Raw genomic sequence first — 17,057 nt, 5'->3', positions numbered from 1 at the left:
GGGCACACTGCATTCCCTTCCAGCCTAAGCCAGAAGTTCTCAGTTCTCATTTTTGAAAATGACAACAGTTTAGGAAAGAGGAAGAGGAGCCCGGACTGTGGGCTGTGGGCAAGTAGCAGAGGCAGAGGTAACGGAGGAGGGGCACTACTCTTCTGTGCTGTGTGAGGGAAAGAAGAGGGCAGAAGCTCAGAGGACTAGCAACCCAAGCCAAAAAGAGGAAACCATCAAAACAGGTTAGCTAGCACTCAAGCCTCTGAATGAGTGAGTGGAGAAGAGTGGGAGGGTGAAGTGAGTTCACACAGGGTGAGGGGCAGAAGGAGAATGAGAAGCCTTGGGTTGGAGGCTGGCTGGGTACATCGAACTTCCAGGTCCTCTAGGCTTACTGTCTGGCCTTAGTAGTTTTTAAACCCCCTCTCCTTGGAAGCCTTAGCCCTGAGGCCAGATACGCCTCTGGAAAGGTGGGGTCATTCTACCAGAAATATCCAGAGCTGAGGGCTCAACCAGCAGTCACCTTCTCACCTCCTGACTCACTGCCAGGGTCTCAAGTTTGAGGAAGAGCAGCAGCAGTCAAAGGCCCTGTCCCCTGACGCCCAGCAAGGCCCTGGGCAGGTGAGAAGGCAGCTGTGCTGCCACAGGGTCTACACCCGGCCTGCAGCCCTATGTCCGGTGCTGAGTACAAATTCTGAGGCTTTGGGGGCCCCTCCACAAACCACATGGTGTTGAGAAGATGCAAAATGCATAATAGGGGACTTCCCTGGTGTTCCAGTGGGTAAGACTCCATGCTCCCAATGCCCAGGTTTGATCCCTGATCAGGGAACTAGATCCCACATGCCCCAAATGCAATGAAGGTCCCGCATGCCGCAATGAAGACTTGGCGCAGCCAAACTTAAAAAAAAAAGCATAGCAGGCCATGAGAAAAGACTCATGTCCCCAAGAACTCCCTTGATCCCCAGCTGTATCCCAAACAGGAGCCAACCACACCAAAGATTTAATAGGATTTTTTTATTAACATATAATATATTTAATAAAAAATAATATCCACTCTGGCTCTCTCCTCCACTGCAAGGGGAAGAGCGGTGAGGAGGGGCTGGCACTGCCCACCCCTAGGCATCCGGACAAGCCCTGCCTCCGGGGCGCCCCTCTACCCCCCACTTTCCAACAGGCTCTGACCTCCAGACAGACGGTTCAAAGTTACAAGTGCTTTAGGCCCTCCCTTGAGCTCCCCCAGGCGCCCCCTCCCTTGTGCAGAATTCAGGGGCCACCTGGAAAAAACCCCTTGCCTTTTCTCATTCTTGGGATCCTTCGTTCATGTCAGAAAGAGGATCTGGGGGCAGAGAGTGGCATCTCTACTGGCCAGGGGGAAGGGAGGAAAGGGACAGTGACGAGGGACAGGACCGAGAAGAGGGATGGCGCTGAGGTGGCCTCACTGCAGCCGGTCACTGCGGAACGAGTCCTCCACAGCCGGATCAGGCAGCAGGGCGCAGGGGTCGCTCAGCATGCTGAGCCCCTCCAGGCCCAGTGGCTCCATGCGCAGCTCCTCCTCCAGCCCCAGCCCCAGCCCCAGCCCAGCTGCTGACACCTCGAAGCCCGGCACTCCGGCCAGGGCCGCTGCAATCTCCTTGGAGAAGCCTGGGGAGGCGTCTCCTGCGTGGACGGAAGAGACAAGTGAGACCCCCATGCCTCATGAATTCTTCCAAGACCGCCCCCCTACCTGCCCAGTCTCCTGCTGAGCCACCCAATGTATCCCGCCCTCCTCCATCTTCAGTCACTGTCCACACCTCTCACCTGTGAGGATGACGTTAGGCCCTGAGCCGTGGCGGGAACAGTGGGTTACGTTCTGGTGGTTGAGGGTGTGAGGGTCCTGGGGGCCACTCACTGGTCCCTCACCCCCTAAGAAGCCAGGCCCTTCGGAAAAGCCAGGGGGATCCAGCGCCAGGCTGGTCGATGGGTTCTCCATGTTGAACTGCTCCAGCTATGGACACACAGACAAGCCTGGAGTAAGTGGGCTTCAGAGCAGGGTGTTGCTGCCTGGCTTTGCTGAGCACCGCTCACATCCCCACCTGGCCCAGTCATCTTCATTCACCTCTCTCTACCCCACCTCACCTCCCACACTGCGGAACAAAAGCAGAGATAGAGAGAAATGGCAACAAGCACAGTGACAGAAGAGAACGCAGGCCCAGAGGAGGTGAGGGCACCGTGCCTCCTGGGACAGAGCACGCACGTGCCAGAAGACGATGGGTCAGAGCAGCAGTCACCAAAGAGCAAGCTGCATGGAGGGGGCTGGGCCAGACGGGCAGGAGTGGGGGCAAATGCAGCGAGAGAGGAGCCCCAAGTTGATGGGACTGTATTACCCAAGTGGAAGAAAGAAGGCTCTCCCCCACCTAGATGCTGCAATTCAGAGTGCCCCCCTCAATACCCCTCAGCTCTTTTGACCCACCTCCATCCCCTCCCCTGCTTCTGAGCTACAGACCCAGGTACTCACGTTCCCCAGGCTGAAGTCACTCATCGACCGGTGGTAAGACTGTTGCCCGTGCCCACTGGGTCCGGGTGGGTACAGTGTCCCATACTGCAGCTGCCTGCCTGGGGGCTGGCCCCCTGAGGGCTGCACTGAGCAGGCCTGAGAGGGCAGCCCTGGCTGCTGCAGAGGCTTTGGGGTGGGTTGCTGGGTGGGCAGAACCAAACTTGGGGGGCTGTATGGGTATGGAGGCAGCCGCTGGTCGGTGGGCAGCTTACTGGTATCCAGGGGGACGCCCTGAAGAGAGGCAAGCAGAAAGGGAGAAGCTTACCCCTCAGTGTGCCCCTTCAGAGGAACTCTTTGTCAGGGCTTCCCACCCTCTTCAGCTGCAGCCATCCTCAACACAAAACCAAAAGCATTCCGTTGGGCATCGCTGGGGGGCAACTACTTTCAAAAAAGTATCTCGGAATGCAAGCGACTGAATGAGGTTAACACAGGACATTCTGAATCCACTCCAGGAGGCAACGAGTCTTAAACTGGGGTACTCTACTATCAGTAATCAACTACTTGTGAGACACCTCACAAGCTACTGATCACACAACAATGACATTGACAACTGTTCTAAAGCCCTGAAGAGGCCAGAGGACTGCGAGAGGAAGGAGGGTTGAAAGGAGCTAGTGATTAGGCTCCAAGTCCCGGGGGAGCAGAGCCCTTGCTGGCCTGGCCTTAGCCTTTCCTACAGAAAAGGGGGCCTGCGTCAAGATGGAACACAAAACACACATTCCAGGGAAGAACAACACAGGAGGAAGGGAAACGAGAACGGAGGAGAGGGAAAGGAGAGCGTCAGGGTGAAAGGAGAACGGAGGAGAGGGAAAGGAGAGCGTCAGGGTGAAAGGAGAACAGAGGAAAGGGAAAGGAGAGCGTCAGGGTGAACGGAGAAGCGGAGCAGAGAGATCGGAAAGGGGGGAGGGGCAGCAAGGAGCGAAGAGCTAAGGACATCAGCCTCGAGGGAAAAGCCCTAAACCAAGAATTTTGGGTTCTGGTCCCAACTCTTCCCTCACATGCTGTGTAAACTTGGGAAAGTCACTTTCCCTCTGGGCCCCAGCGTCGTCGTCTGTAAAATGAAGGGACTGGGATCCATCACTGGACAGTCTCTGTGAAATCTAAGAAGGCAGGTGAGGAGATGGGAGAGGGAGTGGGGCAGGATGGAGGCAAGAGGAAAAAGACAAGAAAAGAGGACAGGAACCAAAAAGAGAGAGAAAAGGAAAGGACAAGCGGTCATCTGGAGAGTGTGCAGCTGGGCTGGGCACGGTGCCGAGCGCTTCCCGCATGTGACTGCCTCTGATTCTTACACTGCTGGCCTGAGGATGCTAAGGCTCACAGGAGTTAAATAAACATTGAAGGAGACTGCTGCTAAGAGGTGGGGCCAGGATTTGAAATTAGAAAGCTGAACCCCAGGGTTTGCATTCTTAAAGCCAAGAGGAAACAAGATGGATCCAAGCAGGGCTCGTAGAGGATGGAGTGGATGGGGACGGATAACACCAGGAGTGAAGGAGAAGAGGTACTGGAAGAAAGCAGGGTGGGAGGGAGAGAACTCGGCAGAAGAAGGAAGGAGGGGAAGACAGACATGTAGGGAAGGCAGCCACGCATACCTGAGTGATGGAAGACAAGGTGGGTGACATTGTTGGCGAAAACTGTTTGGGCAGTTGCTGTTGGGACCTTCTGGCGTCGGCTGGGCCCGCGGGCAAACTCAGGGGACTGAGGGGCACACGGCGGTGGCGGGGGGAGGCCCCAGGGGCAGAAGCTGGGTAAGGGGGGGCCCCCAGCACCGGAGAGGAAGCAGAAGAGGAGGAAGAGGAGGAGGAGAGGGCCGGGGCACTGAGCGAGGGGTGGCCCAGGGAGGTGGTGGGCAGTGCGTGGCGGGCCAAGGAGGAGGCAGGCAGTGAGGGGTGACTGTGGGAGCCCTGGAGCTGGGGCTGAGGACTGCTCAGGGAAGCCTGGAGGTTGGGATTGCTTAGGGAGGACTGCAAGGATGGGTGGCTGAGAGGTGAATGAAGTCCTGTAGGCACAGACAAAAAACCAGAAATGCCAACATTACTGATGGGAACTGGGCCCCTTTCTGCTCGGAATGGGTAGCAGTGACCAGACTATGAAAGTGGCAACACGATGTCCTCCCTACTCTGTCCCTGACAATCAGACTGGCATTGCACACTTGGGCGCTGCTCTCCATCTTCTTGTGAGGAACAGCCACACTCACCAACTCTCACTGGCAGACGACTGCAGTGAGGGAAACGGTGGGGGGACAGACGAAGGGTGGGGTGTGGGCAGCCACAGGAAAATCCTAGGTGCTCGAGCTTCCCACCCCTTTGTCCCTCCAGCTAGACAGCACCCCGGGGACACCAGCCAGGACAGCCACTCACCTGGCGCATCATAGCCCGGGCCCAGGGCCAGGCCCCCGCTGATGCCCAGGTGGGTCATGGTGTGGGCCAAATTGGAGGTACTGCTGCCCCCACTCAGGCTGGGATAGGCTGTCTCCTCTGGGTCCAGGGGGGTGGGTAGCGGTGGGGGAAAGTGCAGGTTGGTGAGGTCAGGTAGGGAGCCTCCCGTGTTCATGGCAGGTGGGAGGACAGGCACAGTGGCAGGCTGGTCAGGAGATGGGAAGATGCTGGGAAAGAAGACAAGATGTAAATGGGGCAGTGGTCAGCAAAGAGTAGAGCCCAGCAACCCACAGTTCCCTTTACAGCCCTCCCCGCCTCAGCTGACCTCATAGAATACTTACTTAATTCCAGGGACTTCACAGGACCGAGGTCGGGAGGAGGATGAGGACAGCTGAGGAGAGAAGGAAGAAGGTGGCAGATGAGGACAGAGCTCAGTGGAGAACCCTGAAGACCTGCTCCATGGAAAGAAGAGGGACAGTGGGCCATGCCTACCTTCTTAGCATCCCATGGTTTCAACAAGTGTTTATCATCTAGCAAGTTCTCCTCAATAGCAGGGACTTGAAAGAGAAAGACTGGTGGTGAGAGGGTTGGAGAAGGCAGTAAGGCAGGGTAGGAATCAGATGCAGGCAGGAGGGAGATCCCGCCCTGGCTCTGAACAAAGCCCCCAGCACCAGCCCAGAAATTCTCTGGCATTCAGTACCCCCACATACTGAATGCGGTGAGGAACACATACCTTTGGAGTCCATCTCGCCATCCAGACAACCTGCAAAGGACAGAGTGGCTGTGTGTGGTGGAGTTGGCTGTAGTGCCCACCTGCCTACCTGCTTCAGACAACAGTTCCATGGCTTGACCTCACCCTGGGACATGGCTGCTTACCTCCACGGCGGCTCGGCAGGACGCTGGGGGGTGCAGGGCTTGGATACGTGTCCTGAGGGCTGGGGTTCATCACGCTTGTGTGAAGGGCAGAGTCAGAGCTTGTCCTGTGAGGGGAACAGAGATGAGCTGGCACCCATGACAGTCTTCCTGCTCCTCATGCCCTGCTCAGTAGGGGAAAACACTAGCTGGGCTGGGACAGGGTTGGGTGAGGGAACAGGGCCCCAGAAACTACAGATAAGGAGAGATGTGGCCTAAAGAAGGCAAGGGCCATCACCTGTTAAGTGCAGATGGTAGTCGAAACAACTGTCCCTTCTCTGCAGGGAAATTGCCCCAGGGCATTGTCCTGGGATGGAAAAACAAAGTCATGAGGAGGAAGGCTCATAAGGACCAGAAGACAGGTATTGGGGGCAGGGGGGAATGTGGGCAGCCAAGAGGGCTGGGCACCCAGGCTCATGCCTCTTTCTTTCTGATCCTTCTGATACTTGTGATCCGTGAACCCTCTCCACAAACAACCTAAGATCTGGAAATCCTCAACTTCTATCTGTCAGGACAAGCTGAATAGGAATCTTAGAGCCTAGCAAATGTGCTGGGTATGAATATTAGGGATAAGATGGACAGGGGAGGGGTTCAGAATCTGAGTGTACCCACTCTTGATAGAAGGCAGCCACTTTCACCTGCCACCCTGCCCGTCTCCCCTCCCCGTCACACAAACACACACCCCAGCTACCATTGGTCCTGCTCTGGCTGGACAGGGAGGCTTGGCCACCCATGTCAACATGGCCAAGACTGGACTCTGACCCATTACTCCACCTACCCCCACCCCTCCCAGCCCTGCCATTGTGGGAGGAGGTATGGCTGAAAGCCTGGCCAAGCAGGCCCAGACTCAACTCCAGCTCCAGCCAGAGACAAGTCAGAGAGTGGGCAGGAGATCCTGCCTGCCCTGGACACTGACCTCCGCCAGCTGGACTCCGGGGGAGGAGATAAATAGGCAGGACTATAGGGAGAGCTGTCAATGTGAAGAGCACCAGTTAAGGGAAAAAGTGAGGAGGGGATGGGTGGAAGAGAGACCAGGTAAGAGAAAAATAATGGAGGCAGCAGATGAGTTGTTTTAAGAAACAAACACCTTTTTTTCCTCCTCCTCTACACAGACAAAAATAAGGGCAAAGAATGGAAGAGAAAAAAGGGAATCGGGCCTAATGGAATTAGAAAAAATAGATGATTGTCTAAGCAGCCTAGGGGGGGACAGGTTGTTGTGACAGCCTCTGAGACTGAATGCCACAAACAGAAATGTGAGCAGGAGGGAAGCAAAACCCTTGTAGCATGAGCTGTCAGGGAGCCGTGCATCTAGCAGCAAAGAGCAAGCTGAAGTAAAGCAGGTCGGCGCCAGCCAGAGATGGTGGGCACAACCACAGGAGGGACAGCTCCCTGTCACAGGAGCCAGCGCTGACACAGGGGCCAAACGTCACTTTTCAGGGAGACTGGGAAAAGAAGCTTCTGCAAGATGCGACTGGACAGCACCTCAAGTCCCTTTTCCCACCATGAGCTCCCGAGGAACCCCACCCCACCACCCGCCAGACTGCGCAGCCCCTCGGTGAAGGATATGTGGCGGGGGTAGCGGCGAAGCGGGGACACCATTCTTCGGGGATCTCGCTGCACCCGTTCCACCAGCCCGTGATGTCGAGTGCTCCGAGATGAATCCAGAGGGGAGTGGAGGGGGCTCTGCCAAAAGAGACAGGCGAGTCAACAGAGGAAGCCCCCTGAGAGCCTGCTCTCCACCCCTGACACCCCGCAAGCCGGCGTCCACTCACCTGGAACTCGGCTAGGCCACAGCCAATCTGGTTCACATTGGGCAGAGAGCCACCATAGTGGGAGCTCCTTGTGTAAGCCAGCCGCAGTTTTTGGGCCTGTAACTGAGACATGGAGGACAGATGGGAATGTCAGGGAGGGTCCTGAGCACTGTTCCTGTAGCCACGTTTGCCATCCCTGTCTCCTGGACACGTTACTATTGCTGATGCTTTCAAGAGACCTGCCAGAAGAAAAGCCGCTGCTTGGGGGAAGACCCGCTGAGACCCAGTACAAACAATCTGCCCTAGCTCTTCTGCAGCTGCCCCCATCCATGCTATCACTCATGCCTGGCATCACCCTGCAGGCAGAGCCTAACAGTCTACTCAGGGCCTGTCCCAGTTGGCATCAGTCTAAACAGAGTTCCTGAGGGGCTGCCAGGAGCCCCCAGGCTAATCACCTGGGTTAATTCCTGGGGCAGAGTGACTATTAGGCAACTCTGCTTTCCCTTCCAGATGCGTATAGGACTAACTGGAAGACAAGGGAAGGGTCACAGGTGGATGCCATAGAGCCATGACTGCCAGTCTCTTTCCTTCTTGCTCTGGAGGGCAGGCACAGGCTTTTGGGCTCTGCCATTTGCCCAGCCTCAGGAAGGCTACACAGAGCCTCCGAAAATAGAACAACTAAATGATGGCTCTTCTACCCGGAAAAACAGAGCTGAGACCAGTAAGCATTCTTCTACCTAGTCCTAAAGCCCCTAAATTGGCAGGGGAGCCTAGAGAATGGGGGTGTGTGGTGGGGAGAAGCAGTAGTCTACTCCAGCCTGGCCTAGAGCTATCTCCTTGGCCTCATCCCCACTTTGGGGAGATGTGTCTGGCCCTGGAGTAAGACACCACACCCCTCAGCCTGGCATGGTTTGTCTTCCTAAAGATCTCATGTCCCTCTGTGAGAGGTGAGCATCTACTTCTGAGGCTCAGCCTCTGCCACCAGCCAAACAAGGAGACCCAAGGCAGCTGATCAGTGGTAACTTCTAGGAGCTTCCATGGCTCATGCTGTTGTGCATAGACCAACATCAGAATTGACTCTCTGTCCTAAGAGATCAGTCCAGTGAGTTCAGTGGGGCCCTTTAAGACCACTACTCATATATATGATAACCCCAGCTTCTCAGTAGTACAGGTCCCACAGCCCATATCTGCCTGAGATGAGACCTCCCAGCTGGCCAGATAACCGGCTGAACTCCAGGTCTCTAATCTCTAGTTTTAGGTCTCCAGGCACAGACCATGCTTGCCCTAGTTTTTTTATGTGCAGAAGAGAAGTTACCCAACAGGGGTAAGGTGAGTTGAAGGGACAGACTGCAGCACCACAAAGAAAGAAAGCCCAGCTTTTGAGCTTTTGAGTGTACATACTAGCCCCAGATCCCACCATTCCTCCGCTGGCGTCACAGTCCAGAGGGCATGGCCTCAAGCTGTCAGCTGGAGGTCAGCCTCTCCCCACCTTCTTGTCTCTGCCCCACCTTGATCAAAAGCTCCTAAAGGGGAGCAGTCAACAGTTAGATCATGAGTCTCGTAGCAGTTAGAGGGGATTATGTGCACACACACACAATTTACTTCCCCATCTAACTTTCTCTGACTCCCCAAAACTAGGACACATGGTCTCTAGAGACTCAAAAAAGTAAAAAAGCACAAAAAAGACTAACAGAGGTAAGGGAGACACACAAACACAACCAGAGTCCCAGTCACAGCAGATTCAATCAAAGGCAGTCAGACCCGCAGAAAGGACTTTGAAATGTGGTGTTCATGTTCAGCCATCCATCACGCTTTACATTCCTTCTAACTCCCAGCCAGGAGGGATCACTGCAATATCCTCACCTGCTGTTTGAGAATAATGTGTCCCTAAATTAGGACTGCATACCAGCTGGGCAAACTCCCACCCCACCTCTCCCTGACATCCAGCCCTGGGAAGCAAGACACCAAGACGGGGGTGGGGGGGTGGGGGGGGTGCAGGGAGGCTAGGTAGCTTCCGAAGCAATTCTGCCAGAATGCCTTCTTTCTGGAACTGCGTAGGAATGAATATTTCCTCCCCATAGAAGACCCTCCAAGCACCCTATAACTAACCCCCCAAACGTCCATCTCCCTAGAAAGTTCAGCAAAGCATCGGTTCCACATAACTGATAGCTTACTGGTTACCTACCTCCTTTCGAGATCCAAAGCCCTATCTCTCCTCCGAGGCGGCCAAGGCAAAAATACCAAGCACCAGTTTGTGAGCAATGGACCTCACCTTCATTCACGTCAGGAAACCACAAAAAGTATTTGAAAAAGGAAGCAAAGGGACGGGACGCAGGAGGGGACTTCCTGCCCCACTGTACCCAGTTCAAACCACTCATGGGGCCCTTTCCCGGAGATACTAAGTGCCGAGAGTAGCACAACAAGGCAGAGGGACAAGATAAGAGGAGATCACCAATTCAGAGAAGCCAGACTAGGGCAAGCAGGCCATCCCCCCGCCCCACAACCCAATATCGAAGATGCTGAGTCCCTGAGAGAACTCAATCAGAGATGCGCAAGGACCACCCACATCCTAACTCCTCAGGGTTTCGGGGACCATCTCCTCTCTGTGTCCATTCCTGCCTCACTTACTCCGCGTTCCCAGTCGTTCCCAAACCCCTCAACCTCTCAGGAGTTTCTACCTCCTCCCGCAAAATCCGTCTTCCTGCCCTCGGACCCTCCACCCGCGCCTCCCAGACGGCGGCGCCCGCTGCCCCTGCCGCGTTCCGCCTCTTTCGCTACGGCTCCCGCCCCCGCCCCGCCTCTCGGCTCCCCGCTCTGGGACAGCTCTACTCGGCTCCCGCTTCCCGGCGCGGCCCCTCACCCGGGTGGAGCCGATGTCCATCATCACCTCCTCGAAGGCCGCCGTCTCCTCGGCCTGACGCTGCTTCTGCAGCGCGATCTTCTCACTAAACTTACGCGGATTGGAAGTTGAGGCCGTGGCCGAACCGGGCCCGTTCGCTCCCGACGTCGCCATCTTCCTCCCCCGTCCCTCCCCGCCACCCTCCCAATACAAGCCACGGCCTCCGCCGCGGGCCCCGGCCCGGCTCTTCCAGCCGTAGCCGCCGCCGCCGCCTCAGCGAGCACCGCGAACCCGGCCCCAGCCTAGCCCTGACCTGCTGCGCGCGGGGACCGCCGGGAATTGTAGTTTGTTTACGTGACTCTTTAACAGCCCCAGTCACGCAATACGACAGAGGAAACGGACACCATTTCCCAGCAGCCCTGTTGACTCCGGGACCCGGGAATTTTGCTCCTCCCTGTCGGTTCCTCCCTGCGTGAGGCAAACTGGGAAAAGTAGTTCTATATTGGTCCAGAGCCTACAAATGCGAAGGGCGAGGGTTTAAAGAGAGTAAAGGAAAAGGGGAGGAAAAGGAAGGGGTGGAGACAGGGAGGGAAGCAGGAAGAGACAAGAGGAAAAATTTGGTCATTTTCTGGGAAAGGGACTAGAGGGGTCTGAATGAAGACAGTAAGACCAGGCATATTAAAACAGCTCTAAACATCTGAAACTCAGACTCGCTCAGATTCCCCACGTGCCCACCCCTTTCCCAAGACAAATGAATCAGATACCGAACAGATGTATAGAAACTTGTTTTATTTGGGTAATATTTCCCAAAACAGGTCAGTTAGTAAAATAGATTTTACAGAATATGGCCCTATGCATAGCCCTCCCTCCCCCAAAAATAACCCTGGGGGTGAGCCTTCCCCTCCCCCCTTGGGATCCTCTGGTATAAAAAAAAGTTTTGGCAGCTCAGTGTTTATCATCTAGGCTTGGGGTGCCGTGTGCATGTTCAGTGCTCCTAGGGTGCAGCACAGTAGTCGGGGATGGTAACCCTGCCAACATGCCCCCATCCCCAGCTCAGCAAACATTTCTACCACAGCTCACCATCTAGGACCAAAACAAGGAGCAAGCAGACCCCTTCCACTGATGTGCTGGCCAGGGCTCAGCACCTTCACTTGTGCTTTGAGAAAGAGGGAGGGGATTTATTTGGCACTTTAAAAATAGAGTAGTGAGCAGGACTGGAGAAGCCAGAGGAGGTACCAAAACTGGCAGGAAGAGGCCATTTGGCACCAGTCCCCTGGGAGAAGGGAAGAGGAAGATAGATATGAAAGTAGGAGCTAAGAAAAGTAGGAGGAGACCACTCCAAGTGAAAGAGGGCTGAAATGGGCTAGAACCAATAGGACTGCCAACTCAGCCTATGCCTTCTCAACGCCTCAATTCCCCCACAGCAGTTGGGTGCTCACCTCCAGCCTTACAAGTAACCGCTTGTCCCTATGTGTAGTGTCTGACCCCTGATACTAGCACTCACTGTCTTCCCCAATCCTACTGTCTCTTGATCATATCTCTAGTGACTTGACCATCTTTTGTCCCTTGGGCCTGGGGGTCAGGCTCTTGTGTGCCCAATTTCCTCTCATTGGACAAACAGTCTCAAAGGCTCCAAGACTATCTCCCAGAGAACTTTTTGGCCCTCAATACCTCCCTTCCCCACTCCTTGCTTTTCCCCACACACTGGGAGAGGGGGAGGGAGGTCAAGGGCACGTGGTACTCAACCTTCCTTGCCTGTCTTGGAGCTTTCTAGATTTGGATAAAGAGCAGGCCAGTGAGCAGGGCAAAGCCTGCTAGAAGCAGAATGACCTTGAGGATTCTCTGCTCAGAAGTGGCCAACTCCTGGGGCAGGATTTCCAGGAAGGTGATGTAGAGAAAGGTGCCAGCCGCCATGCCCTCCAGCACAGACTGGGCGAGCTGGTGCAGTGGCCCAGCTGACTCTGCCAGAGCTGTTCCCAGTCCAATGCCCAGGGGTGTCATGCATGAGAAGAGGATCCCACAGCCAGCCACCACCTGTGCTCGCAGGTGGCTCTGCAGCAGCCGCAGGGACAAGCTGACTGCCAGGATACCCTTATGGAGCAGCAAAGCCAGGCACAACTCCATGGCCCGAGCCTGGTCTCGCTGCAGCCCCACCGCCAGCCCTTCAAACACTGAATGCAGGGCCAAGGAGAAGACCAATACACAGGCGCGCAGGGCTGAGGGAGCTGATGAGGCTCCGCCTGCCTGTGGGACCCCCAGTCCATCGTGCCAGTGCTGTGGCCCACCATTCACTGTTCCCAGCAGAGCCCTCGTCTCCTCTCGAGGTGGTGGTCCCGACTGTTCCTTGTAAGCCAGCGTGATCTGCTCCATCACCAGGACCAGGAAGAAGCCCATGGCCAGGATGAACTCTTGGAGAGGGAACTGGAGCTGTGGACAGAGGGGACAGCATGGAGTTCAGGAGACAAGCCAAGAAGGGAGAGGAAGAGTCAGATGCAGGGTTTAGTCCCAGTTACACAGACCTGGGGTCCCGCACAGACACAGAGCCACTCTCAGTTATGCAAAAATACAGAGTCACTTGGTGCCATAGACTGAGATGACACGCAGCCGGACAGATTATGGTGTCACTCCCAGTGTTACATGGAAGCCATGGTTTCTCAATTTTGGTACTGTTAACATTTGGGATCGGACAATTCTTTGTTGTAGAGGGCTGCCCTGTGCCCTGTTGGATCTTTAGCAGCATCCCTAGCCTATACTCATTAGATGCTAGGAGCAAGGCAAGCCCTCCCTCCCTGAGTTGGGACAACCAAAAATATTTCATTACTGAATGTTTCCTGGGGGGTAGGGGGTGGTGGATTGGAGAGGTGGCAAAATCACCCCCAGTTGAAAGTCACTGACGTAGAAAAGCGTGACATGTAGGCCACACACTGGCCCTCTTTCCCAAGTGCTCACACACTAAGCCACATACTGTCACAGGGACAATCAGTCACACAGAGACACAGGTCACTCAGTCACAGATATAAACGGTCACAGTCAGTGTTACTTCCTCAGTTCCTCCAACTGTCTCAGTTTTTCCAGTAAGACTGCTCTGTGCCTTGGACATGATCTTCCCCATATCCTTCTTCCAGGTCCCTGGAAACTGCCTCCTACCCATCCCAGGCCTGTAGGGAGCTCTATCTCCAACCCTTCTGGAAAGTGCTGAGAGGGTAAAGGTGATTCTTGGAGTGCTATCATCTTCCTGGAGGCTGGAACTAGAGACACCCACAAAGTAGATCATGCACCTGGTAATAAGGTTCCTCACACTGTCTCAAAGGGTACACAGTGGTCACATAAGGACTGAGGACGTAAGAACCCACAGAGTTGTGCTGCTCTGTGACTAAAAATCAAAGCTCACGGGGTCACAGGCCAAGAGTCCTTGCACAGTCATAGAGTGACGCACAGTCATAGAGTGACGCACGAACAGATCCATAGAAACCGCCTCTCCTGGAGGTATGTGATTGAATACCCACATACACAGGATCACATGCAGATGACCAGGGCTCACCGTCACATGCAGGGCTGCCAGGGCCTCATCTATAGCACCCAGGTAGTCAGGCAGCAGGTCCAAGAGACATGTGGCCAGAAAGACACCGCCCGCAAAGCAGCTTACAAGGCTCAGGGCTTTTTGGCGGGAGGCTGGGCAGGAGTGAACACAGAGGAATGAGTAAATGAACCCCCTTTAGGCCCCACTACCCAATCAAAGCAATAGTCACTCTTGCTGTCCCCGCTTAGGTCCACTTCCTTAACCCCAGGGCCTTCTCTAAGCCAAGCATCCATGGAACAGGGGAAAGGAGAGGCCTACCTGAGGCTTCAGGGTTAGCTCCTGGCCGCCGCAGCACACAGACGGGCACTAGACTGCAGATGAGAGTGAGCACCAGCAACAGCACCAGGGCCCCCAACTTCACCTCCAGTCCCATGGGCACTGGGGCCTCTGAGGCTGCTGCCTCGGGGCGCCACACCAGGAGCTCTGGCTCTCCCCAGGGCCCCATGGTGGCTGCGGTAGCTCCAATGACTCTCAGACCTAGGAAGACAGAGTGAGTGGGGAAGTGGTCACAGGGAAATATGGGATCAAAAAAAAGGGAAGGATGGCCCGCAGAATACAGCTCCCTCATCTCAGCCACTTTCGAACCTTCCCTATCCCAGTGTGACTCATCCACTCTTGACCTGAGGCTATTCCTCTTTCCCCTATTTTATCCCTTTCAAGTGACTTATTCAGGGACCTAGCAAGGGGGAAACTGAGGTATGGGACTGTGTGAATAGCTCATTACTCTTTCACATGAGGCGCCCAGAAAACTAGGGAGCTGGGCTCCTTTAAGCAAAGTAGATGCCAGCCGCCCCCTCCAGGAAGGAATGGATGAAGCGAAAGGGGTTCAAGAAGAGATGCCACGGATAGCTTCGTGGACCACCTGAACAGGGCGAGTTGGGCTGCTTTCCCGCTCCCATTTCCCCAGCGCCATCCCTCTGAAAGCAGAGAGCGACTGTTGCAAGCCACGGGCTGGGATGTCGGGACAGAAGACCAAAGAGGGGCCCTAGAAGCCCGGGGTCCCGGAACGGGCTGACCCAACAACTGAGGGCGGTGTCTGGAAGTCCGGGCTCTGGGAGGCGGGGTCTGAGGCCACCACAGTGCCGGGAAGCTGAAGAAGAATGCGAGAGCTGGGACTCCGGCTCGTAGGCTCGGGGAGGTCTGAGTGGCCGACCCCGATCCCGCTTTCTAGGAGTCAGCACTCACCTCTGGAGGGTCTCACTACAAGGCATCCGCTCGGTTCCGGCCTCGAGTCGGGAATTCCCGCCCCCTCCCCTTCGTTTCCCCCTCCCCTCGCGTCCACCGCGTACCGGGCTCCCAGTGACCAATGACAGCGCCTAGAGGGCGGGGCCAGACCGGGAGTGACGTGAGCTAGGAGCAATCAGAGGTCGGCAGCCGGAGTCCGGCGGAGGCGTGGACGATCTGGGGGAGTGCGGAGCTGCGGGTGGGGGGCCGAGCAAGGGAAAGGAATTCTGAGAGCATCTAGATTTGAGAGCCTTGGTCTCTGTGATGGTCAGACCCGCGGACCTGACTGGTGTACAAAGGCTTCGATCCTTTGAAGATTCTAAAAGAGAAAGCTAGATGCTTCTCCGATGCTCCATAGCCCGCCCCCGCGATCCCAAGTCTTCCGCCTCCCACATCTCTGAGGATATCTGCCTGGTCTTGGGCCAAAGTCTTCTTATCTCTGTTAGAAGATTCCAAGATCCCCTTCTGGGTACCAGGGCGCCAAAGGGAAAGCATTCCATTCCTAAGACTGACTTCCTTGCTTGATTTCACTTGCTAGCACCCACAAGGAAGAAAAAAAGACAAGAATTGAAAGGGGGTGGGGGGCTAGCAAAGTGAGAGTATTTCTTGTACCAATGGTGGGAGCTGACTTGTGTGCAGCCTTCTGCCTGTTCAAGTGGGTAAAGTGGTGGGACCCCTCTCAGGGGTTGCTGAAACCCCCTTGGTGAGGAGCTTCTCTCCGCACACCCCAGCCTATCCTCACCATGCCTCAGGACAGCTGGCCAGGATTCTCTCCAGTCTTACTTGTATGTCTCTATCTTCTCTCCCTCCAGCTGCATCAGCCTCTTTTCTGTTTTCTGTTCCTTGAATGAACCAAGTCATTCAAATCTTGGTTCAGCTACTTACAAAGTATAAATGAAAAACGTTGCTTGCCATATGAGTAAACAAAGGATGTTGAAGCCATCAAGCCACTACAGCTGCATGGTGAGCCCAGAGGGAACTCAAAACGGAGAGGAATGGGCTGCCCGGCTGCCAAGCCCGTAGTCACTGCAGCCACCTCCATAAAGTAACCCCCGGGGGGACTCAAGATGGGAAAGAACCGGATAGTGGCCCCAGGTAGCTAAGGTGCAAATCAAAGTAATGATTTCAATGCGCTCAAACTGTTAATGTCTGTCCATACACAGAGAAGTGCTAAATTCATAAACTTGAGATATCTGGTTTTCTTTCATTAATAGTAATCTTTTGATGTTCTGAATACCTGGTCTTTGTTGCAAAAACTATGTATCCTGATTCCTCCCTTATCTTTTTGGAGTTGTCCCTCAGAGTTATCTGAGAGGCTGCCTCCCGGGCCTGAAGGCCTCAAAGACCACCAAATAAAACATAATTCTGAGCTTTTAGATAGAGCAATATTTTTTAGTCAACAAGAGTACTCTTGAGAAAATCGTTTAACTTCCCTCTGCCAGCTGTGAATTGCTATGAGAATTATATGGGTAACATGAAAATGCCTGACCATATATCAGTTACTCAATAACGATTAAATCCTATTCTTCTCTTTACCTTCAACCTATTTAAATTTTCACAGGAAGAATATCCATTTGAATTCTGAATCCACATCCCAAGTTTTTGTGCTTTATTTTTATTTAAATTATGATTTAAATTTTTTTATTGGAGTATAGTTGATTTGCAATGTTGTGTTTGTTTCCAGTGTACAGCAAAAAAGTCAATTATACATATACATATATCCACTCTCTTTTAGATTTTTTTCCCCATATAGGCCACTACAGAGCATTGAGTAGATTTCCCTGTGCTATACAGTAGGTCCTGATTAGTTATTATTTTATTATTATTTATTATTTGGCCATATCTTGAGTTATGTGGG

At 54.3% G+C, this 17,057-nt stretch overlaps 3 protein-coding genes across 9 annotated transcripts in view; 1 reads left to right on the top strand and 2 right to left on the bottom strand.

The window, feature by feature from the left end:
• Positions 1–17,057, top strand: part of RPS27 (ribosomal protein S27) — a 103,685-nt gene that overhangs the window by 62,670 nt on the left and 23,958 nt on the right. The window lies entirely within an intron of this gene.
• Positions 988–10,710, bottom strand: CRTC2 (CREB regulated transcription coactivator 2). 6 transcript variants are annotated; one of them, XM_055584205.1, is made up of 15 exons: positions 10,235–10,249; positions 9,742–9,828; positions 7,578–7,679; positions 7,375–7,488; positions 6,722–6,786; positions 6,044–6,112; positions 5,770–5,873; positions 5,627–5,656; positions 5,386–5,465; positions 5,235–5,284; positions 4,876–5,120; positions 4,108–4,514; positions 2,483–2,752; positions 1,786–1,972; positions 988–1,644 (listed from the first exon to the last, which is right to left on the bottom strand). In XM_055584205.1, exons 4-15 carry the CDS (start codon positions 7,402–7,404, stop codon positions 1,424–1,426), a joined length of 1,758 nt encoding a protein of 585 aa, XP_055440180.1. In that variant the 5' UTR covers positions 7,405–7,488; positions 7,578–7,679; positions 9,742–9,828; positions 10,235–10,249; the 3' UTR covers positions 988–1,423. The 6 variants fall into 6 exon arrangements, with proteins under 6 accessions (XP_055440180.1, XP_055440179.1, XP_055440176.1 ...); XM_055584204.1 differs by lacking the exon at positions 10,235–10,249 and adding an exon at positions 10,185–10,228; XM_055584201.1 differs by lacking the exons at positions 9,742–9,828; positions 10,235–10,249 and adding an exon at positions 10,417–10,708.
• On the bottom strand, positions 11,168–15,224 carry SLC39A1 (solute carrier family 39 member 1). 2 transcript variants are annotated; one of them, XM_055584216.1, is made up of 4 exons: positions 15,161–15,224; positions 14,234–14,452; positions 13,937–14,067; positions 11,168–12,822 (listed from the first exon to the last, which is right to left on the bottom strand). In XM_055584216.1, exons 2-4 carry the CDS (start codon positions 14,418–14,420, stop codon positions 12,166–12,168), a joined length of 975 nt encoding a protein of 324 aa, XP_055440191.1. In that variant the 5' UTR covers positions 14,421–14,452; positions 15,161–15,224; the 3' UTR covers positions 11,168–12,165. The 2 variants fall into 2 exon arrangements, with proteins under 2 accessions (XP_055440191.1, XP_055440190.1); XM_055584215.1 differs by lacking the exon at positions 15,161–15,224 and adding an exon at positions 14,838–14,986.

Source organism: Bubalus kerabau, chromosome 6, assembly GCF_029407905.1.
Source record: "Bubalus kerabau isolate K-KA32 ecotype Philippines breed swamp buffalo chromosome 6, PCC_UOA_SB_1v2, whole genome shotgun sequence".
NCBI classification, from domain to species: domain Eukaryota; kingdom Metazoa; phylum Chordata; class Mammalia; order Artiodactyla; family Bovidae; genus Bubalus; species Bubalus kerabau.
This window is presented reverse-complemented; position numbering and strand designations above follow the sequence as displayed.